This window comes from Asterias rubens, chromosome 18, assembly GCF_902459465.1.
Source record: "Asterias rubens chromosome 18, eAstRub1.3, whole genome shotgun sequence".
NCBI lineage: Eukaryota > Metazoa > Echinodermata > Asteroidea > Forcipulatida > Asteriidae > Asterias > Asterias rubens.
The window spans coordinates 11,135,277-11,152,918 of NC_047079.1; the positions used below are offsets into that span (position 1 = coordinate 11,135,277).

The following is a 17,642-nucleotide window of genomic DNA, read 5'->3' on the forward strand; positions in this document are numbered from 1 at the left end:
CTTATTCAGCATGTTCTACATTTAAGAACATACAATTTAATTTGATACTTGAAAAAGGAACACCATGAGCCAGAAGGCAGCATTTCTAAAAAAAATCCTTATAAAAGCCGCCGTATTTCAACATCATTTTCTTCAAACACCATTTTCTTCAAACGTCTTCTTTTTATTGATACTGTCAATGGTAGATGACACCGAATTATAAAACTTGATGAAAGATGGATTGACGATAAGCACATGACTAAACACCGCGGCTAGTTTTAATTAATTAAACAACAGAGGGCTCCCTTCAGGGGCACCGTAAACACGAACTACTTGTTAAAAAACTAAAAACAGTGAGTAATGCTTTGCGTATGTGTGTGTGGTTTTTCCATGCAAAACTACAGTTACCACTGAAAGTGTGCATATTGTCCTTGGTGTTCTGATGTACTTTCAGTTCACTTTTCTAGGCGTTCAGTCTTTGAAGGACAGAGTAGGTGAAACCCATCACAATGGCGGCAAAGGTTGGGATTGCAGAAAATGGTGTGGCCACTGCTGACGTAAAAGGAAACGTTACCGAAAGTAAGTGAATCGGATTGTGCTGTATTTTCAATTTCGACACTTCTTTTACTCACACCACAAGTCACTGCAAGTACCAAGTCAACAAACAAATTGATTCAAATGTCATAGTTGTATGTCTAGAACTCTGGACAGCAGACTAGCCGGACATCATGATCATACAAATTATGGAGGTCAATCAACAATACTAACGTAACTGTAACTCTGCTTCTTCAAGACTTAAATCGGGAGTTCTTGGTCCTCACTTTGGAGTTTGGACTCCTCGTTTGGGGTTTGGACTCCTCATTTAGGTGGTGGGGGCGGGGGGGGGGGGTGGGACTGTAAATATTATGATTTCAGTATTGTTCTAATATGTAATTTGTATCAATGTCAAGCTTGATGAATATAGGTAGTGATTAAAAGTCCTGGATAACTTTCCGTATGGCGCCACCACTTTTTCACTCATTTTTACAAAAAGGGATATATCAATCAGGTAAATTAGATACTATATTATTTTATTTCGAATGAAAAAGTGGTGGCGCCATACGGAAACTTTTCCAAAGTCCTTGACATGCTAAACTAGTAAAGTTAAATAAATGCCTGAAATACCTGTGTAAATTCTATCTTCTCATTAAATAAGTCATAAGTTTTTGTCACGCATGGCTTTGGCAGCATTTCCCAGCTAGCATGGCGTCACTCACAGAGTTGTTGATAGCTTTAATCACAGCATTGGAACCTATTCTAACCAGTATCTAAGTCAAACAAGCTGTTTGATTTGCCAGTTTTCTAATATTTGCCAACCCACAGCACTACTTTTACCCCAATCACCCCTATGTTTTTATGTATGTCTTATATATTGTTCGTCGAAATTAAAATGATCACGGTGACATCACCAACCACTTCTGTTGGCCAATAGGGTGTGAGCACAAACACTGTAATTTTAAGGACATTTTAGGGTCTTTAGGGATCATGAAACGATAACGAAGAAATTAGAAAGCGCTGAAAACTCAATAAAATTCACATTTCATATAAATATTTAAGAAAACCACAAAAACAAGAAGCTCCATTCCTTTGAATTATGATTGAGGATTTTGTTTTAAAATAAAGGGTCACAGGATAACTTTCCGTATGGCGCCACCACTTTTTCACTCATTTTTACAAAAAGTGATATCTCATTGAGGTAAATTAGATACTATATTATTTCATATCGAATGAAAAAGTGGTGGCGCCATACGGAAACTTTTCCGGGTCACATTTCAACCATATATGTACATGTAGCTCATCATGATGACTGATGTATGCACAACTGAAAACACAGCACACACCTACATGTACAGAGTAACACTTTGGTAACACTGTTACCAAAGTGTTATTAAGCATTTGGTAATTGTCAAAGACCAGTCTTCTCACTTGGTGTATCCCAACATAAGCATTAAATAACAAGCCTGTGAAAATTTGAACTCAATTGGTCATCGAAGTTGCGAGAAAATGATGGGGGAAAAAAACACCCTTGTTGAACGAATGTGTGTGCTTTCAGATAGGAATAAAATACTTCTGGCTAGAATTTTATTAAGTCCTTATTATTTGAGTGAGAAATTACCCCTTTCTCTAAATCGAAGCTACTTCAGAGGGAGCCGTTTCTCACATTGTTTTATACTTTCAACAGCTCTCCATAATACTCGTTAAGTAAGTTTTTATGATAATATTTGTTTTGAATAAAGTAATTACCAAATGTGTACCTTCCCTTTAACAGGCTAAAGCATATTTAAATATGCTAAGCAGTGTTGGAGAAACTTAGTAAAAAAGACTTGACTTTTGACTGCACAATTTTCCAATATGAGATGTACATGTGTACCAATGTAGGCTATTACATGTACAGTGCTGTACATGTATTAAACATCATGTTCATATCCTTTTTGGGTTGCACGCTTATGTGTGTGATAACCTACATACTATGTAGTAGATGTCATGTGTACCGTATGGTCTGAATTGATTTTATCGATTGTCAGTGAACAGCCCGAATGCGAGTATAAAATAATATTCTTTCTTGTTGCACCAACACACAAGTGGGTGCATAATTGTATTGTACAGAAAATTGCGTTCACCAAACAATTTTTCTGTTCATCAACCTACATTATGAACTCAAAATTAAACCATGAAGTAATGCTGTGCTATGTTGACAGTGACTAAAGCTTTGAAGGCTACCCACATATTGTGTAAATCCCCCACAGTAGAACTACAATCAACAAGGACTTTATTGGTGCAGGTTTTTGTCTCTGTACCAAGGTCGAATTAAACCAGCACACTGTGACAAGGATGTAAACAGGGGCTGTTCAGTCACATGATAGTATGGTTGTTGTTGAATAGGGCCAAGGAAACACATGATAGTCCCTGGAGTATTAAAGACACTGGACACTATTGGTAATTGTCAAAGACTAGTCTTCACAGTTGGTGTATCTCAACATGCATAAAATAACAAACCTGTGAAAATTTGAGCTCAATCGGTCATCGGACTTGCGAGATAATAATGAAAGAAAAAACACCCTTGTCACACAAAGTTGTGTGCGTTTAGATGGTTGATTTCGAGACCTCAAGTTCTAAATCTGAGGTCTCTAAATCAAATTTGTGGAAAATTACTTCATTCTCAAAAACTATGGCACTTCAGAGGGAGCCGTTTCTCACAATGTTTTATACTATCAACCTCTCCCCATTACTCGTCACCAAGTAAGGTTTTATGCTAATAATTATTTTGAGTAATTACCAATAGTGTCCACTGCCTTAAAAGTCGGTGACCAATTTTCCTTGTACAGCATAGACAAAATAAAACACACCTACATGTAGTGTTCACGTAGTATGCCATAGTCCACTTTCATTTTTATGTAACAAGGATGCCAAAAAAAATTCTTTATCAGTAATGATGTTACAAAACAAAGAAGCTCAAAGCGGGAATGAGATTCTGGACTTCAGAATCTACATTGTATTCTTTATAAGCAGATCTTCTCCATAAATAGCAGTGCTCTGTGTTAAACGAGGGTTGCGTACTCAGTTGTTAAAATCATCATCTGCCACTTAACAGTGCAGAAAACATGCTCTGCAAAACTGTGATATTGTTATTGTCCATTTTCCACTTAAATACTTTACAAAATAATAGAAAACGATTGGGAAGTCTTGAATACAAACATTTTCTGTTTTTTTTAGAAACTAAAGTAAAAGGCATTGTTTATTTGTCAAGAAAAGTGCCCTCTGGTTACAAAAATGCATTAACAGGTCCTCCACCACAATCCAGTCTAGTAAGTGAAGTTAAGTGGTCTTGAACAGCTAGACTTCAATTGGGTGAGGTTTGTGGTAGCACCAATGAGTACATGTTAATCTCTTTAGACTAGTGTTTGGTTTTGAAAAGAACTGGTTGACAACTCAACGTTTCGCTCAGTATGCTCTGGGGTGGATTTCACAAAGGGTTAGGACTAGTCTTATCCCATGTTAGGACCAGTTACTCATCCTAACTTAGGACTATCCATGCAATTTGTATATCTCCTAGGACTAGTCCTAAGTTAGGACGTGTCCTAACTCTTTGTGAAATCGACCATCATCTTCAGGAGGATGCTATACATTACAGTTTGTACCTGTACACCGTGTTTGTTGATTGCTTGTACATATGTAGTGATCTTGCTTTATACACTTGAATTGCGTACATAGGCCCTATTATATTCTGTAATTTTTTTAATACTTATGTTGTGCATGTTTGTTTTGAATAAAGGAACTGAAACCAAAACTACGTCTAGGTGTAAACTAACTACAGGAAAACGTTGACATTATTTTTATTTTATTGAAGGATTGAGACGATACAGCACCAACCTACAAATTTCTATTGGTTTGTTTTAAGGAGTTGAGGCAGTAGTAAGCATGGGCGATATCGCGATATTATCGAATATCGCGATATATTAATTTGGAAACGATTTCGATATCGGATGGATTTGGCTTTAATCGAAATATCGATATATCGCGATGTATCGCAATATCGATTAAATATCGCGATGTATTTGCTAGCTGAGACATCTTGCACCCCATAGGTTTGGAGTAAAACCAGAAGAATAGGCCATTAGAACACCTCTCTTAAGCTATGACTGTCTCTTCTACAGCTTTCACTTGGAGTTTGAAGACTGATGATGTCAAATTTCATTAGTCGCAATTATATCGAATATCGCGATATATTGTCGGCGATATATCGTGAATAAAATAAATCGATATCGCCCAAGCTTAGGCAGTAGAGATCACAAAATCGTTGGGTCACTTGGGGGATTGAGGCAGTACTGCAGTAGGGATTGTACGCACACATAAACTCACTTTGGTTAATTTCTGAAGAATTTGAGCAGTTTGTTTTGAAGGATTGAGTAAGTTGTTAACATCTATTTGTGCCATTCTTTTTTTCCCACTTATTTTCATGTACAGTCAAGAAAGAATGGAGCGTTATTGAAGATGGCGCCCTCGCTCATCGACTTCAAGAAGAAGAAAGTAAGTACAACAAACCGTTTTTTTTTTTTTTTTTTTTTCTACAATAAATTTGTTGTTCTCAGAGTTTAAAATTCACCATGTAAAAAAGAAAATATTCCCACACATATTATTACATCATAAGGGCGTTTCAGGTTAGCTCAGACAGAAGCTTTGCATGTGGATTGGGTTTTCAGTCCCTACCTGACTGAGTGGGTTTTTCCATATTGGGGGGTTTTCCACCCACATCTAAAAGTAAAAATGGCATTTTTTCCTTTCTTCGTTCATGAGTCACTGCACTTGTTACTTTTTAGGGTCCCGTGGTTTCATTTTTAGGCAAAGGTACAGATGCGTGTGTATTGTACTCTAGTGTATGCAGCCAGGCTTTATAATTTTCTTATGCAACCATGGCATACTTGGTACACAGAAGTAAGGGCACCAGTGTGTACGCGGGAAGTTTAAATTTCTACTGGAATATTTTGATGGGGCATCAAGGCAACAACCAAGGAGTAAGCTATTTTCTTCTTAGGCCGAGTAAAAAAACAAAACATGTTTAGCGTCCCCGCCCGCTTCCTTTTTAGAGGGCGCCTCCTTTTTTTTTCTTTTTTTGATGCACATTCTTTTTTTTATTCTTTTTTTATTTTATTTATTTGTGTAATGAAAAAAGGGTTGTTTGAACAATCTCAGCTAAAACAGTCTGAATGTCTTGTCTGAATGTCTTGTCCAAAATGTTTCATAAATGTATTGTGTGTTTGAGCAGTACAAAAAAACAATGGTTATTTTACATTTTAAAAAGTAGGGCGGCCATCTTGAAAAAAATAAAAATTAAAAAATAAAAAGCCCCTCCTCCTTCCTTTTTCTGAGAAACCCAGACGATATGTTTCTTTGTTTACTGGGCCTTATATGCCCACATGAAATGTCAGGCCTTTGTCCACCATGTTCAATATAATTTTTTTTTATAAAAACTGTCTAATACCATAACATTGAATTCCATTGAAAAAATAATCCCACACCCAAGTAAAGTGAATTACTGAGTTCCGAATGGTTCAGACTACAGTGAAAAACTCCTGCTTCATTGCATGGAATTGTTCAAAACCCACCACACGCTGAAAGAAGGGTATTGTAATTATGCACTGGCTCGCAGTTTGGTTTAGGTGTCTGCTGTGTGCTGCGTGTGTCACACTTCGCTGAACAACTATTATCGGAATACAATCACTGGGGTTGAAGTTGGACATGGGACAGCGATTTTCAGATCGTGTTGAGTACGTAAAAACTCCATTGCACATGTTGTCGTAACTTTTGGCAGAGTTGCATGTCTGCTTTGGAGCCTACAAGTGGATATGAACGTTAACTAACTACAGGTTTGTGTTAGTTATGGTGGTATGCTGATTAAAAACAACTATGGTGTTTTCTGATTACAAAATTGAGCTGTGGTGAAACAAACTTTTGAATATTGAATTGAAACCCTCATTTTCTTTTTAGGTACTAACTAGACCTATTCACGTCATGGCACAATGTATGGGTCAGGTTGTAAAATATTTGTAGATTTTGTAGAATGCCTTTTCGATCCTCCACAGGCTTCATTATCACCCTTAACAGCCCATATCCTTCGGAATCCCATTTCATCTAAGCTGCATACCACCCGAACCCTTTTATTTCCTATTCTGCCCAAATACACTCATGGTGTTACTGCAAACCATTAATACTTTGCAATCCAATGCCTCAAATCCCACAAACACTGAAAGAGTTGGCCTTTTTAGTGTCAGTGTTAGTCTTTTCTCAAGTCTGTTCTTTTCTCTCACAGATGTCAACCATTACTCTGGTAACATCAGCAGACGCCGTACAGTCAGATCGGATATCAAGACAGCCAAATCAGCGGCTGACGAAGAGGCTATCAGCGCTTTCAAAGAGGAACATGAGATTGTTGAAAAGAACAGAAAAATGTAAGAAAACAAACAGTTGATGTCAATCTGATAAAAGCATGGCGCATGGCAAATCTGTGTATCACCATCTACCCTTATTTTTTAAGTGGAGTTTGTATTATCTAATGATTGAACACAGTAGTTGATGTTTCATTAAAAAGGCATGTATTGCATGAATAGTCAATAGCACCGTCTACATGTTTTATTTTACATGTCAACTGTTGGACAAATACACCATTTTTACACAGTCCTTTTAACCATTATGCACACATAGTTGATGCTTCATCTAAAGGTGTAGTGTGCATTACAATAATATCTATCACCATCTACATGATTGTATTTATTTTAAGCCTGCATGGTCACTTTAAGTTTCCATACATTTGTAACATGCACTTTTAGTAAACCCATTTTTAAGCTGCGTTCGATTTGACGAAACATGCTGCTGCAGTTTTTGCTAAGCGTGTAACTAACGCGGTGATCACTCGCATCCGTTAATGCGAGTTTAATTTGAATAACGTCTAGTACAATTCCACAGACTATAAAGAGTGGTTCGAGACAAGCTTTTGTATAGCAAACCCCAGATGAGCAAACCCTGGTACCATTTAGCCATTCACTTTCATTCAGAAGTGTGTATGGTGTCTGCCTTCGCTTGCCCTGAATCATGTGATATTGCAACTATCACGATGACATGCCTGTTTGTCTCGTTTTTGAAATGGCAAAGGCACCAAGGCATTTTCTCCTTGGTAACAACTAAGGGGCACACTATGAGGAAACTGTGCATTTCTACTGGAGCGATTTCAAGGGCACCAAGGTTATGACTCGGAGGCATGAAGGCAGGCGTCTCAAATGCCTCCGTGAAGTATCAGGGCTGCCATGATTTCAATAGGCTGAAACTCAATTGAAGTGGGAACTTGTGATGAAGTCATTGTACCAAACATTATTAAAATCTAACTCTCAAGAAGGATATTCTGTCACAGCCTTATGTCCACTTGGCATATCCTGACCCCCTTACACATGACCCCTGACCCCTCATTTGCATGACTCCACCCATTCTCATCCTCCCTTTTCACCCACTAGAGAGTTGGAAGACGAGGAGGCGGCCAAGAAACTCCTCCAAGAAATGATGGAGGAGGAGAAACGAAAGTTGCGGGAGCTCCGACAAAAAGAAAAGTATAAGTCCCCACATCTTTGGTGTGGTTCCCTGTATTCACCAACAGTCATTGACTGCGGTTTCTCATTATATTGAAAGGGGCCAGACTAATTTTGCTTCCAGCCTCACGTTGGATTCAGTGATTTTGATAGAGTCAAAAAAAGAGTCAGAAAAACGATGGTAGCTCATCAAGTAGTTAATATCAGCTGACTAAAGAATGTCATAAAGTAATTTTCCGGTTTTGAGCCATGAGCATCTTGATGATGGATACCAGCGCATTATAAATATTCATATTATTTACTATTATTATTCTCTTCAAATGGCCATGCACGTCGTGGCTCCCTAAGCGGATAAGAGCACAAGACTCAAGCTCTTGTGTTCCTGATCAGCAGAGTGTGGGTTCCAGTCCCGGTCTTGACAATAATTGCTCCGTCCTTCAGATGGGACGTAAAGCTTATGTCCTTGAGCAAGATACTTTGTCATGGATTCTTGTCTTTGCTTTGTCCTTTGTCTTAAGTGGTTTTGGTAACTTCCTGTGAGCTGCCCAAAAGTGTCTTAAGAAGTGGAAGCTTTGACCTTGTTTGACGTTTAACTCATCTAACCTTTGACCTTTCAGTGAGGAGGCGGATCGGGAGGCGGCCAAACAGCTCTACTTGAAGATGATGGCAGATGAGAAGAAGAAAACACAGAAGCAGAAAAGCTTTGAAGAAACTGATGCTGTAAATATATTTTACTTGGTTTTCATTTTGCAAATTTACTTGTTATGTCTATTGCAACCTAGAGAAAGTTTGAGTGTGTTGACTATTTTGACTTGAACCCAGGCTGGTCGACCATTGGTTGACTTCAGTGGTCGATCGTTTGTAGCCAGCCTCAAGCCCATGGTTTCTTCACTGGTCCCAACAGCATGTTCAATTCTTACATGTGTAACGCACAGAGGGGAACCAAATGACACTATAGCAAAAAGGCAGAAGGTTGACTAGACTTCTGAATGAGTCGTTTTGGTGAGTCGTTCGGTGGAGTTCGTCACAGCGCATAATACATTGCTGGTCAGTAGTATATACAGGGTTGACAAAATGTGTCCACTTGAACTTGCTCCCAGTGTTTCGACCTGCTCATTGTGGTGAATAGACCGATCCATTAAGCTCCGCCCCATTGCGTATTGACCAATCACAACGCAACGAAGGTCCGACAAGTAAGGTCGCATAAGGACATGCGTGCGCGTATGCTTGGCGCACGCGGCAGAGTGGTGCAGAAAGGCATTGTAGAGGCTCACGTGTTCTTGCTCACACGTGCGTCGTGGGCGGCGCCTAATGGATCGGTCAACTGTGGCACTAGGTAACACAATCCCTGAACAGCGCAATTTGGATTCGAACTTGCAGTCAGACAACTGAGTAACCCTATGAGTTTTTGTTCTCGCAGGAGCTTGCAATGCGTCTCCACGCTCATGAGGAGAAGAAACGACAGATTTTGAGTAAACGACAACAATCTATCGAGTATGAAGAGGATGATGAGAGGTTGGCGCGGCAACTCGCTAAGGAAGAGCAGATGAGATATAAGAGTACTCCTCAGTCACCTCATGGCATTCAAGAAGATGATGATAGTAAGTGTATTCATTACTCACTGACTACTCACACTCATTTCTCACTCACTAATCACTACTCATCTACTCAAACTGAGGAGTTAAACAAGAGCCTGGGCTTGATTGATTTCAGTCACCTCATGGCATTCAAGAAGATGATGAAAGTAAGTCTACTCATTACTCACTAACTACTCACACTCGTTCCAACTCACAACTCATCTACTCACTACTCATCTACTCAAACTGAGTAGTCTAACATGAGCCTGGGCTTGATTTCAGTCACCTCATGGCCTTCAGGAAGATGATGATAGTAAGTGTATTCATTACTCACTGACTACTCACACTTGTTTCTCACTAACACTCACTACTTACTTTATGAGTCGTCTAACAACAGAGGCTTGGCTCAATTTTAGCCACCTCCAGCAATTGAAGATGATGATGACAGAAGTGTACTCACTTTCTTCTGCTTCAATTAATAACCAAAGTTGAACCTTTTGCCCCTGACTTTTTAACTAAAAAATAAGCTTTCTTAACTATTTAACTATCAAAGCCCGAACAACCCAAACCCTTCAAAAGTCCAGCTCCATGTTTTGTTTCGTTCTTGTCAACCTGAGGACTTCACCGGTAAAGTGTCATTGTGGGCCAAGGCTAAATTTCAAAGAGCTGCTAAAGAAAAGGAGAAAAAAACATTCATAACACTATTATGCTCACCAGAATAAGGTTACCAGCCAAAGTACAGTATCATGTTGTGTTTCTGTGACTGGTATCCTGCTTATTTTTTGCTTAGCAGAAAGTTGCTAAGCATGGTACTCTGGTTAAGCAGCTCTATGAAATAAGGCCCAGGTTTTAAAAAACAATAATGTTTGCTAATCTAAACCTGTTTCCATACTGGAGTTTTATAAAATATTGCTTGTGCATTTAGAATCTTATGCTACAATAACTTGAAACTAAATATACTTCTATTTTTGATTCTAACTCACTAACCACCATGCTCTGTTTCCCCATTGCTGCCGTGGAACTCTCTCTCTCCTTGCTGTGTTTAACGCTTCGCTAACGATAACAGAGTATCGCCATAGAAACAGACATAAACAAGATTCACATCATAGAGACCAGCACAGACAAAAAGGTACGATCAGTAAAACAGTTTGGGCCCCCCCCCCTCCCAGTGTTTCTTCAATGTGAGACATGTGGCCACTTAAGTATAATTTTTTGTTAGAGGGGCTGGCTAGTAATCAAAATCTGGTTTTCTTCAGATTTTAGCACTGTACCTTGGAAATTGGAATTTGTGGCCACTTAAGAAGAAACACTTTTTACAGGGGCTGACAAGAAGTCAACAACTTTGTTTCCATATTGTTTTATTTTTATTTTATCACTATACCTTTAAATGAAGTAGTAGCCACTTTAGAAGAAATATTTGTTTCAGGAACTAGGAACAAAATTTTTGTTTCATCTTAGACATTAGTATTGTACCTTGAATGGAATGCATGGCCACTCAAGAAGAAACGATTGTTACTGGAGCTGCTTTTGTCTTTTCTTCAGATTATATGGTTCCAGACGTCAAGGGGTTAAAGGTTACAGACAGCCAGGAGGCGCCTTCTCGAGGAGGGAAACACCAACCAAAACAAGCGTCACGCTCGTCGGCTCACAGCCAGCAAGGGTTCTCAAATATTGCTCACGACGACAGTGACGAGGAGACGGATATCATCGCCAAGATCCAAGATGATGAGGTTTGAAAACACTTTGAAACTCATACACTTTTATAATTAGTCTTCTGAACTCTGTGATTTGGATAACAACTATAGAGGGCACTGTTCATTGAGATGGCCACAGTTCATAGAGGTAGAGCCCGGAGTACGCTGAGCTCGGCCACCCTCTGTGTCATCAGTGGACGCGGCGTATGGCAAAATTATCAAAATTATCATTCAGGCCATAGCTGAGGCTTTTGAATAATTTGATTCCAAATATTTGTAGGGCAAGATTCCTATGCAATTTTTCTTTGAGAGTTTTCCCAAAGTGTTAACTAGATCTCTTTTTAGTTTGATTTACTTATTTGGAGCATTGTTGTTTATAAACTTAATGAGTTTCTGTTATTGCCTAACACTGCTTCTCAGCGAACTGTTCAACCTAGATTGAATAAACAACAACAAAAGGTATAATTGGGGTTCAGGTTGACTCAGTGGTCTCTTCCTTGCCTTTCGCCCCAGTGGACCCTGGTTGTCCCTTCTTAAAACTATTGTATTGCTTGTTTGTGTAGATCTGTGGATTTGCAATTTTTTAAATGTGTTTTTTTCATGTTTGCTGGCAAATAAAATTAATCAAACGAAACGGTTTGAATTCCACCTCTGACCAGAACCTTGCATGTGGATTGGGTTTTCAGTGCTTTGGTTTTTCAAATGCTTTCGGGTTTTCCTCCCACATCTGAAAAATACCTAGTGTTAGCAACAGCCAGTAGTTTTGTGTGAATATTCCTACCTCTATTCCCGTCCCTATTTTCTATTTTAGGTAATAAAAAAAAAATCAGCGTAGCTTAAAATGTTGCTGGAGTTGCTATGGTGTTGGGTGATACACTACATTGATTCTTCTCCAAATATCTACACCCGTCCATGATTTCTTTTTCTTAAAATATTGGCTTAAGCAATCTCTTGAAAATGTCTTTTTCTTGGTCAAGTCATTTCTTGCTACTTTTGTTTTTATAATGGTATTTTGTCCTATTAAAAAAACTTCCCATGATTATGAATGCAGAGGAAAAATTTAGGCCCTCACTCGTAGAGCTGCTTAAACAGCAAATATTGCTGAATATTTCTTTGTTCAGCACAAACAAGCAGAATACCAGTCACAGGTGAAACATGTGGAATAGTATTTTGCCCGGTTCCCTCCTTCTGGTAATCAAAAATTGGTTGACGTTTATATTCAACTGAAATTTCTTCAAACTTATATTTGTGTTTGTGAATATTTGGTAGGAGCTCGCTCGAAGGTTGCAGAGAGAAGAAGTTCAAAAATCAAGAGCTCCTCCTCAGCTCAGCGAGAAACAACGGCAGCAACTTATTCATGACCAGGTCAGTCAACATCGAAAAATTATCCCAAACAAACAAAGATTTAAGTGTGTCATGGGCCATTATTGGTAACTAATGCCGTATTCGCATTTGTTGATTGCTTAGTCGAGCCACAACTTTCGTTGTTTAACTACTCATTTAATCTTGGAGACAAGTCTACTACAAAGATAGTCGCAACTTCCTGCTTGGTGAACCTATCATGCTATTCACGACTATTTTCAAAAACATAATTTACTTACGAAACACAATCAGACATCAGTGGCACAATCCTTCAATCCCTTCAGCACATTGCATCCTGGTAATTAAAAATGAGTGGCGACTAGTGTGGACGTCGCAACTATTTAAGGCGCGACTAGTTGAGTAGTAAATTTCACTAGTCGACCAGGCTTAATCGATGGTGGCTTACAGCTATGGTTGTGTGATGCTAAAAGAGAAAAGGCTGTCGATCTAGTTTCCTCAAAAAGAAAACTGTAAGTCCCTGTGCCTAAGATGTTAAACAAATGTTCTATTTTTCTTTGTATGTCTTTGTTCCGATGATAGAAAATTGCAATCAAGATGCAACATGAGGAGGTCATGTTTTCAAAGAAGAAAAATTACGACAATTACATGGGGAAGGTTCGCGATGAAATCGCCGACCCAGAGGTAAGATTTTCTGCTTTGTTTGTTGTGCAGGCATGGAAAAGTCTGGCGTGTCGTGACCAAACGGGCTACGTCACTGGACCCAATCTCTGGTGTTGTCAGCAGCAGAGTGTGTGTTTGTATCCCGGTCATCACACTTGTGCCCTTGAGCAAGGCACTTGACCACAATTGCGTCCTTAAAAGTTGGGAAAGTGGTGAATTCTGCTCTACCAGCCGAGCTCCTAGTGGATGATACCCATGCCCTTCATCCTTACGGACTGTGAAGGGGGTAACTTGTTTCAGCCCCAGGAGTAGGTGGCAATGGTGACAGATGATGTGGGTCCACAGCCCAAATCAGTTCAGTGTAGCCCTCAGGTTGAAGTGGCCGTCCATGGCCTTGTCATGTTACACGATATCTCATAAAGCAAATTGTTTTAAATCTCCGCCAATTGCGAATGGCCATTAAGTGGCAAATACAATGTGTTTACTATTGTAGTACGCATACATTTTTGTAGTACGCATTAAATGTATCTATTGTACTTCCGCATTGTAAAATTTTACCCATTTATCTGTGAGCGATCATTATTGTGTGGCATCTGTATTGCTGAGTATCTGTTGTGCCCCTTCTCTGTTTTTCAGCCCATGGTCCTCCTCAGTCGTCAGAACCAGGTAGCTGTACCCGTGGATGCCAAGTTCTCTGATAATGTACAGTTAACGGACTACACAGCAGGGGTAAGTACCGACAGTGATGACCTAGGGCCATTCATTCATTCATCCATAGGGCTTGTAAAGCCACAGAGGCAATAACCTCCATTGCCCTGGTCTTGTCCTTGGTGCCCTTTCAAAAGTCTCCCACATATATTATGCCGAGAATGATAGTCGAAGTCGAGAAAATACGCAGAGACACCTTTGATCGTCGTTGCTTATTACTGTTGCCAGTCGAAGTGCCTTCTGTAAATTGAAATGGCCTTGCCCCCTCAAAGATGAAATTCCAGCCATGCTATCATTGTTCAAGCTACGTGTGTACCCTAACTAAAAGACCCCTTGCATATTTGGTCACACTGTCAAAAAGCGCCCACACTAAGACCCAAAAGAGTCATTAGTGAGGCCACACTATTGGGCGATAGCTGTTCGGTGTGCATAAAAACCGTGGATGAGACAGGGAGGCCTACCCAGCGCAGCTATAGATGGTCTGCCTACAGGTACACTATTGGGCGATAGCTGTTCTGTGTGCATAGAAACGGTGGGCGTGACCTCAGCGTCTGTGTAACATTTAGCATTGCCTAAGGGGTCTATGGGAATAGTTTTTTTTGTCACCTCATACTTCTTCCAAAACATTGGACCCAAGTCTCAAACACTCCTGGTTTTACAGGTCTTTATTCAGCTGCGCCACACTTCTGGAACTCTCTACCACTTCGTCTTAGATCTTGTCTTTGTACCACAAAATTTCAAATCTCTTCTCAAAACTTTTCTTACATCACTGTGTCTGTTTTCTTTTGTTTTGTTTTTGGTTTTACTGCGCCTTGAATGCCCAGCAGCGTGTGTGTATGCGCCTGTGAGGGCAGAGATGGTTCTTGTGATTGGTTTAGCCGAACAGCGCATTTATTGCGCACAGGCTGTATACTCCCCAGGGAGCTGAGATGGTTCAAGGAATGATTTAAGGCCCAGTGACCAGGGGTAATAATGTCGGAGGCGCTTTGAGACACCCCTCGGGTGTGAAAAGCGCTATATAAAAACGGTCTGTTATTATTATTATTATTATTATTACAAGTCTTGATTATTATTATTATTATTATTATTATTATTATTTTTATACAGGAAGGAGCACAACATAGGCGTACCAGTGCCAGCGGGCAACCAGGGAATATTGCAGCGAGTCTCGATCCGACGTTCAGAGGAGACGCGGGGAATGTTGTACTACTTAAGAAGACGTCGCTGACGGAGGAGCCAATAATGAGTAAGTTCATAGGCAGGAAGAGAGGGAGGGGGAGTTGGGATCGAAGGGGGGAGGGGGATGTATTGGATGGCCATTTCAAGGTGAGAGCTACGCTTAATCGATAAGGGCTACAAACCCAAATCAACTGTCACCAGGGACAACTTGCCATCTACTCCTGGGGCTGAAACAGGGTTACCCCCTACACAGTCCGTAAGGATGAAGGCATGGTATCACCCACTAGGAGCCTGCAGCCGATTTCACGAACATTTACGCAACTGCGCAAGTCCACTTGCTCAAGGTTTATTGACCATAAACGTTGCGCAAGTGGACTAACGCAGATGCGTACAGTTTCGTGAAATCGGCTGCTGGCTGGTAGAGAAGGCACCAAACTTTTTAGGAAGCAATTATGGGTAAGCGCCTTGCTGAAGGAAACAAGTGTCATGATCGGTTGCTTTCATTTTCTTTCTTTGTATATTACAGATGCTGATGGTAGCTTCGCTCCGGTCCAAGGAACGAGACGTAAAGATTCCAAAGACAACAGCAAGAAAAGGAGCAGCTTCTTCTCAAAGCTTAAGAAAAAATGATAAGTGACTAGAAAAAATATTATAGCTCCTTATAAATACATATATCTCTGCTATCACCCAAATGACAAGAAAAATATATCTGCTATTATCTAAAACAGTACACTGGTTTTGTAGGAATATTTGTGACATAAAAACATTCTTGTTTTTTTCACTCACATTTGGACAGCAAAATTTTGGTCCAGCGTTAACACTGTGTACGATGGGTTTATTGAAACTAGAGGATGGCGATGAAAATTGCTTCACTGTAAAAAATAAATAAGAAAACACTAATGACCATGTATTCCCTTTAAAGGACAATATTATTATTCAGTTATATTTTGTAGATAAATTTATATTAATATTCTTATATTCTTTGCAATTTTTTATTAGATATTTGAAGCAATATTAAATGTAAAGATGTACTTTCAAATATATTAGTTTGCTGTAGTGTGTTGCAGCATAGACAAGCTCTTCAACGCGGCAGGAATTTATATTTTCAAAATCTGCTCAACAAAAGTTAGTGGGAAGCCAGGGGCTGATTTCACAAAGCAATAAAATCTATCGCAAGACAAATTGTCAGTATTACCAGTGACATCACACTTTACTAAAAGCAACTACGATTGATTTGCAACAACGATCAATCTTAGCTCTTTGTGAAATCGACCCCAGAGTCAGTGCACGTCAAATTGCATTTTGGCTGTTTAGCTGTTTATGCGAAGCTTAAGCTCAGCAAGAATTCTCCATGCTTAGCAATCTTGTAAACATGAAAGCATAACAGGTTCAACCTTGAACCCCTATCTACTTGTCTCATCTTCCTTCCTAAGCCCATTTAGCAGTAATTTTTGTGCATTACTATAAACATTCTCTACTGCATTTTTTAAAAACATTTACTGCCTTGCATATAAACATACCTAACAAACTGTACACCATTGGAAAGAGTACATAATTCTCTTTAATGTATATTAATTTTGGTTTTTACCCATACACCGATGTGTGTTAGTACTGTATACTCAGTACTTTCCCGAGACCTGTGAAAAAATATCACAGGCATGTTACTCGGGTGGGATTCGAACCCACGACCATTGTAATTCTAGAGCAGTGTCTTACCAACTAGACTACCGAGGTTGCCCGGTAGCTAGAGGCAGTTCGAATCCTATGTTTAATGTGTTATACATTTTGCTATGTTTCCTGTCTCGTACCACTAGTAACTTTAGTCTGATTTCCAATTTTTTTTGCCCTTGGAAAAATCAGAAAAACTTTGATAAAATAGCCCTATAAGTATATTGAATCCTATACCACGTAGGTGAGCCCTTGTACTGAATGCGATGTTCCTACTTTTTTCCAAATGATGCCTAGTATAGAGAAAGCCGCAAACTTATTCATCTGCAGGTTTCTTGAGGTTTTTTTTGTTATGCAAGTTCGCCCCAAACAAGGCTAATAGCCACTCTTGGTAGGGGGCTTCTAGAAGAAAATTATTAAAAGTGGAAAGAAGTGGGGGAGCTGAAGGTAGGAATTGTTATTCCTCTTAAACAGTCTAGATTGTAGGTTGGAGGGAAACATGCACCAGGCAAGGTGGAATAAAGCTTGGCATTCACAGCACTTGTGTGCTCTGCCGAGGGTCATGTAGTTTGGCAACATTATTGAATAATCTTGGCGAATTCAAAAACTAGTAGTTATCATTTTATTTTTAATTAAGTTTTAATGGCTCGTTACTTTTCAGTTTTTGAGCGCAAGCGAAAGTTCTGTGTGAAATGAATTTGAGTGAGGTGGTCAGTTTGTCTTGATAGACAAATATTTTA

The 17,642-nt window shown here is 39.4% G+C and overlaps 1 protein-coding gene across 3 annotated transcripts; it reads left to right on the plus strand.

Moving 5' to 3' along the window:
* Positions 1-3: 3 nt before the first annotated feature.
* On the plus strand, positions 4-16,429 carry LOC117302770 (trichohyalin-like). Of its 3 annotated transcripts, XM_033786794.1 has the most exons (13): positions 4-558; positions 4,984-5,046; positions 6,827-6,965; positions 8,022-8,114; positions 8,711-8,813; positions 9,514-9,694; positions 10,737-10,799; positions 11,213-11,400; positions 12,634-12,729; positions 13,267-13,368; positions 13,984-14,076; positions 15,163-15,301; positions 15,761-16,429. In XM_033786794.1, exons 1-13 carry the CDS (start codon positions 489-491, stop codon positions 15,862-15,864), a joined length of 1,434 nt encoding a protein of 477 aa, XP_033642685.1. In that variant the 5' UTR covers positions 4-488; the 3' UTR covers positions 15,865-16,429. The 3 variants fall into 3 exon arrangements, with proteins under 3 accessions (XP_033642685.1, XP_033642686.1, XP_033642687.1); XM_033786795.1 differs by lacking the exon at positions 10,737-10,799 and having other exon boundaries at positions 5-558; XM_033786796.1 differs by lacking the exon at positions 8,022-8,114 and having other exon boundaries at positions 5-558.
* Positions 16,430-17,642: the final 1,213 nt, after the last annotated feature.

Bases quoted from the DNA above. Each gene is read 5' to 3' on its own strand.
- LOC117302770 (XM_033786794.1), top strand. From the start codon at position 489: ATGGCGGCAAAGGTTGGGATTGCAGAAAATGGTGTGGCCACTGCTGAC. The intron at 9,695-10,736 runs GTAAGTGTATTC...TAACGATAACAG, and splicing joins CATTCAAGAAGATGATGATA to AGTATCGCCATAGAAACAGA. The intron at 15,302-15,760 runs GTAAGTTCATAG...TGTATATTACAG, and splicing joins GACGGAGGAGCCAATAATGA to ATGCTGATGGTAGCTTCGCT.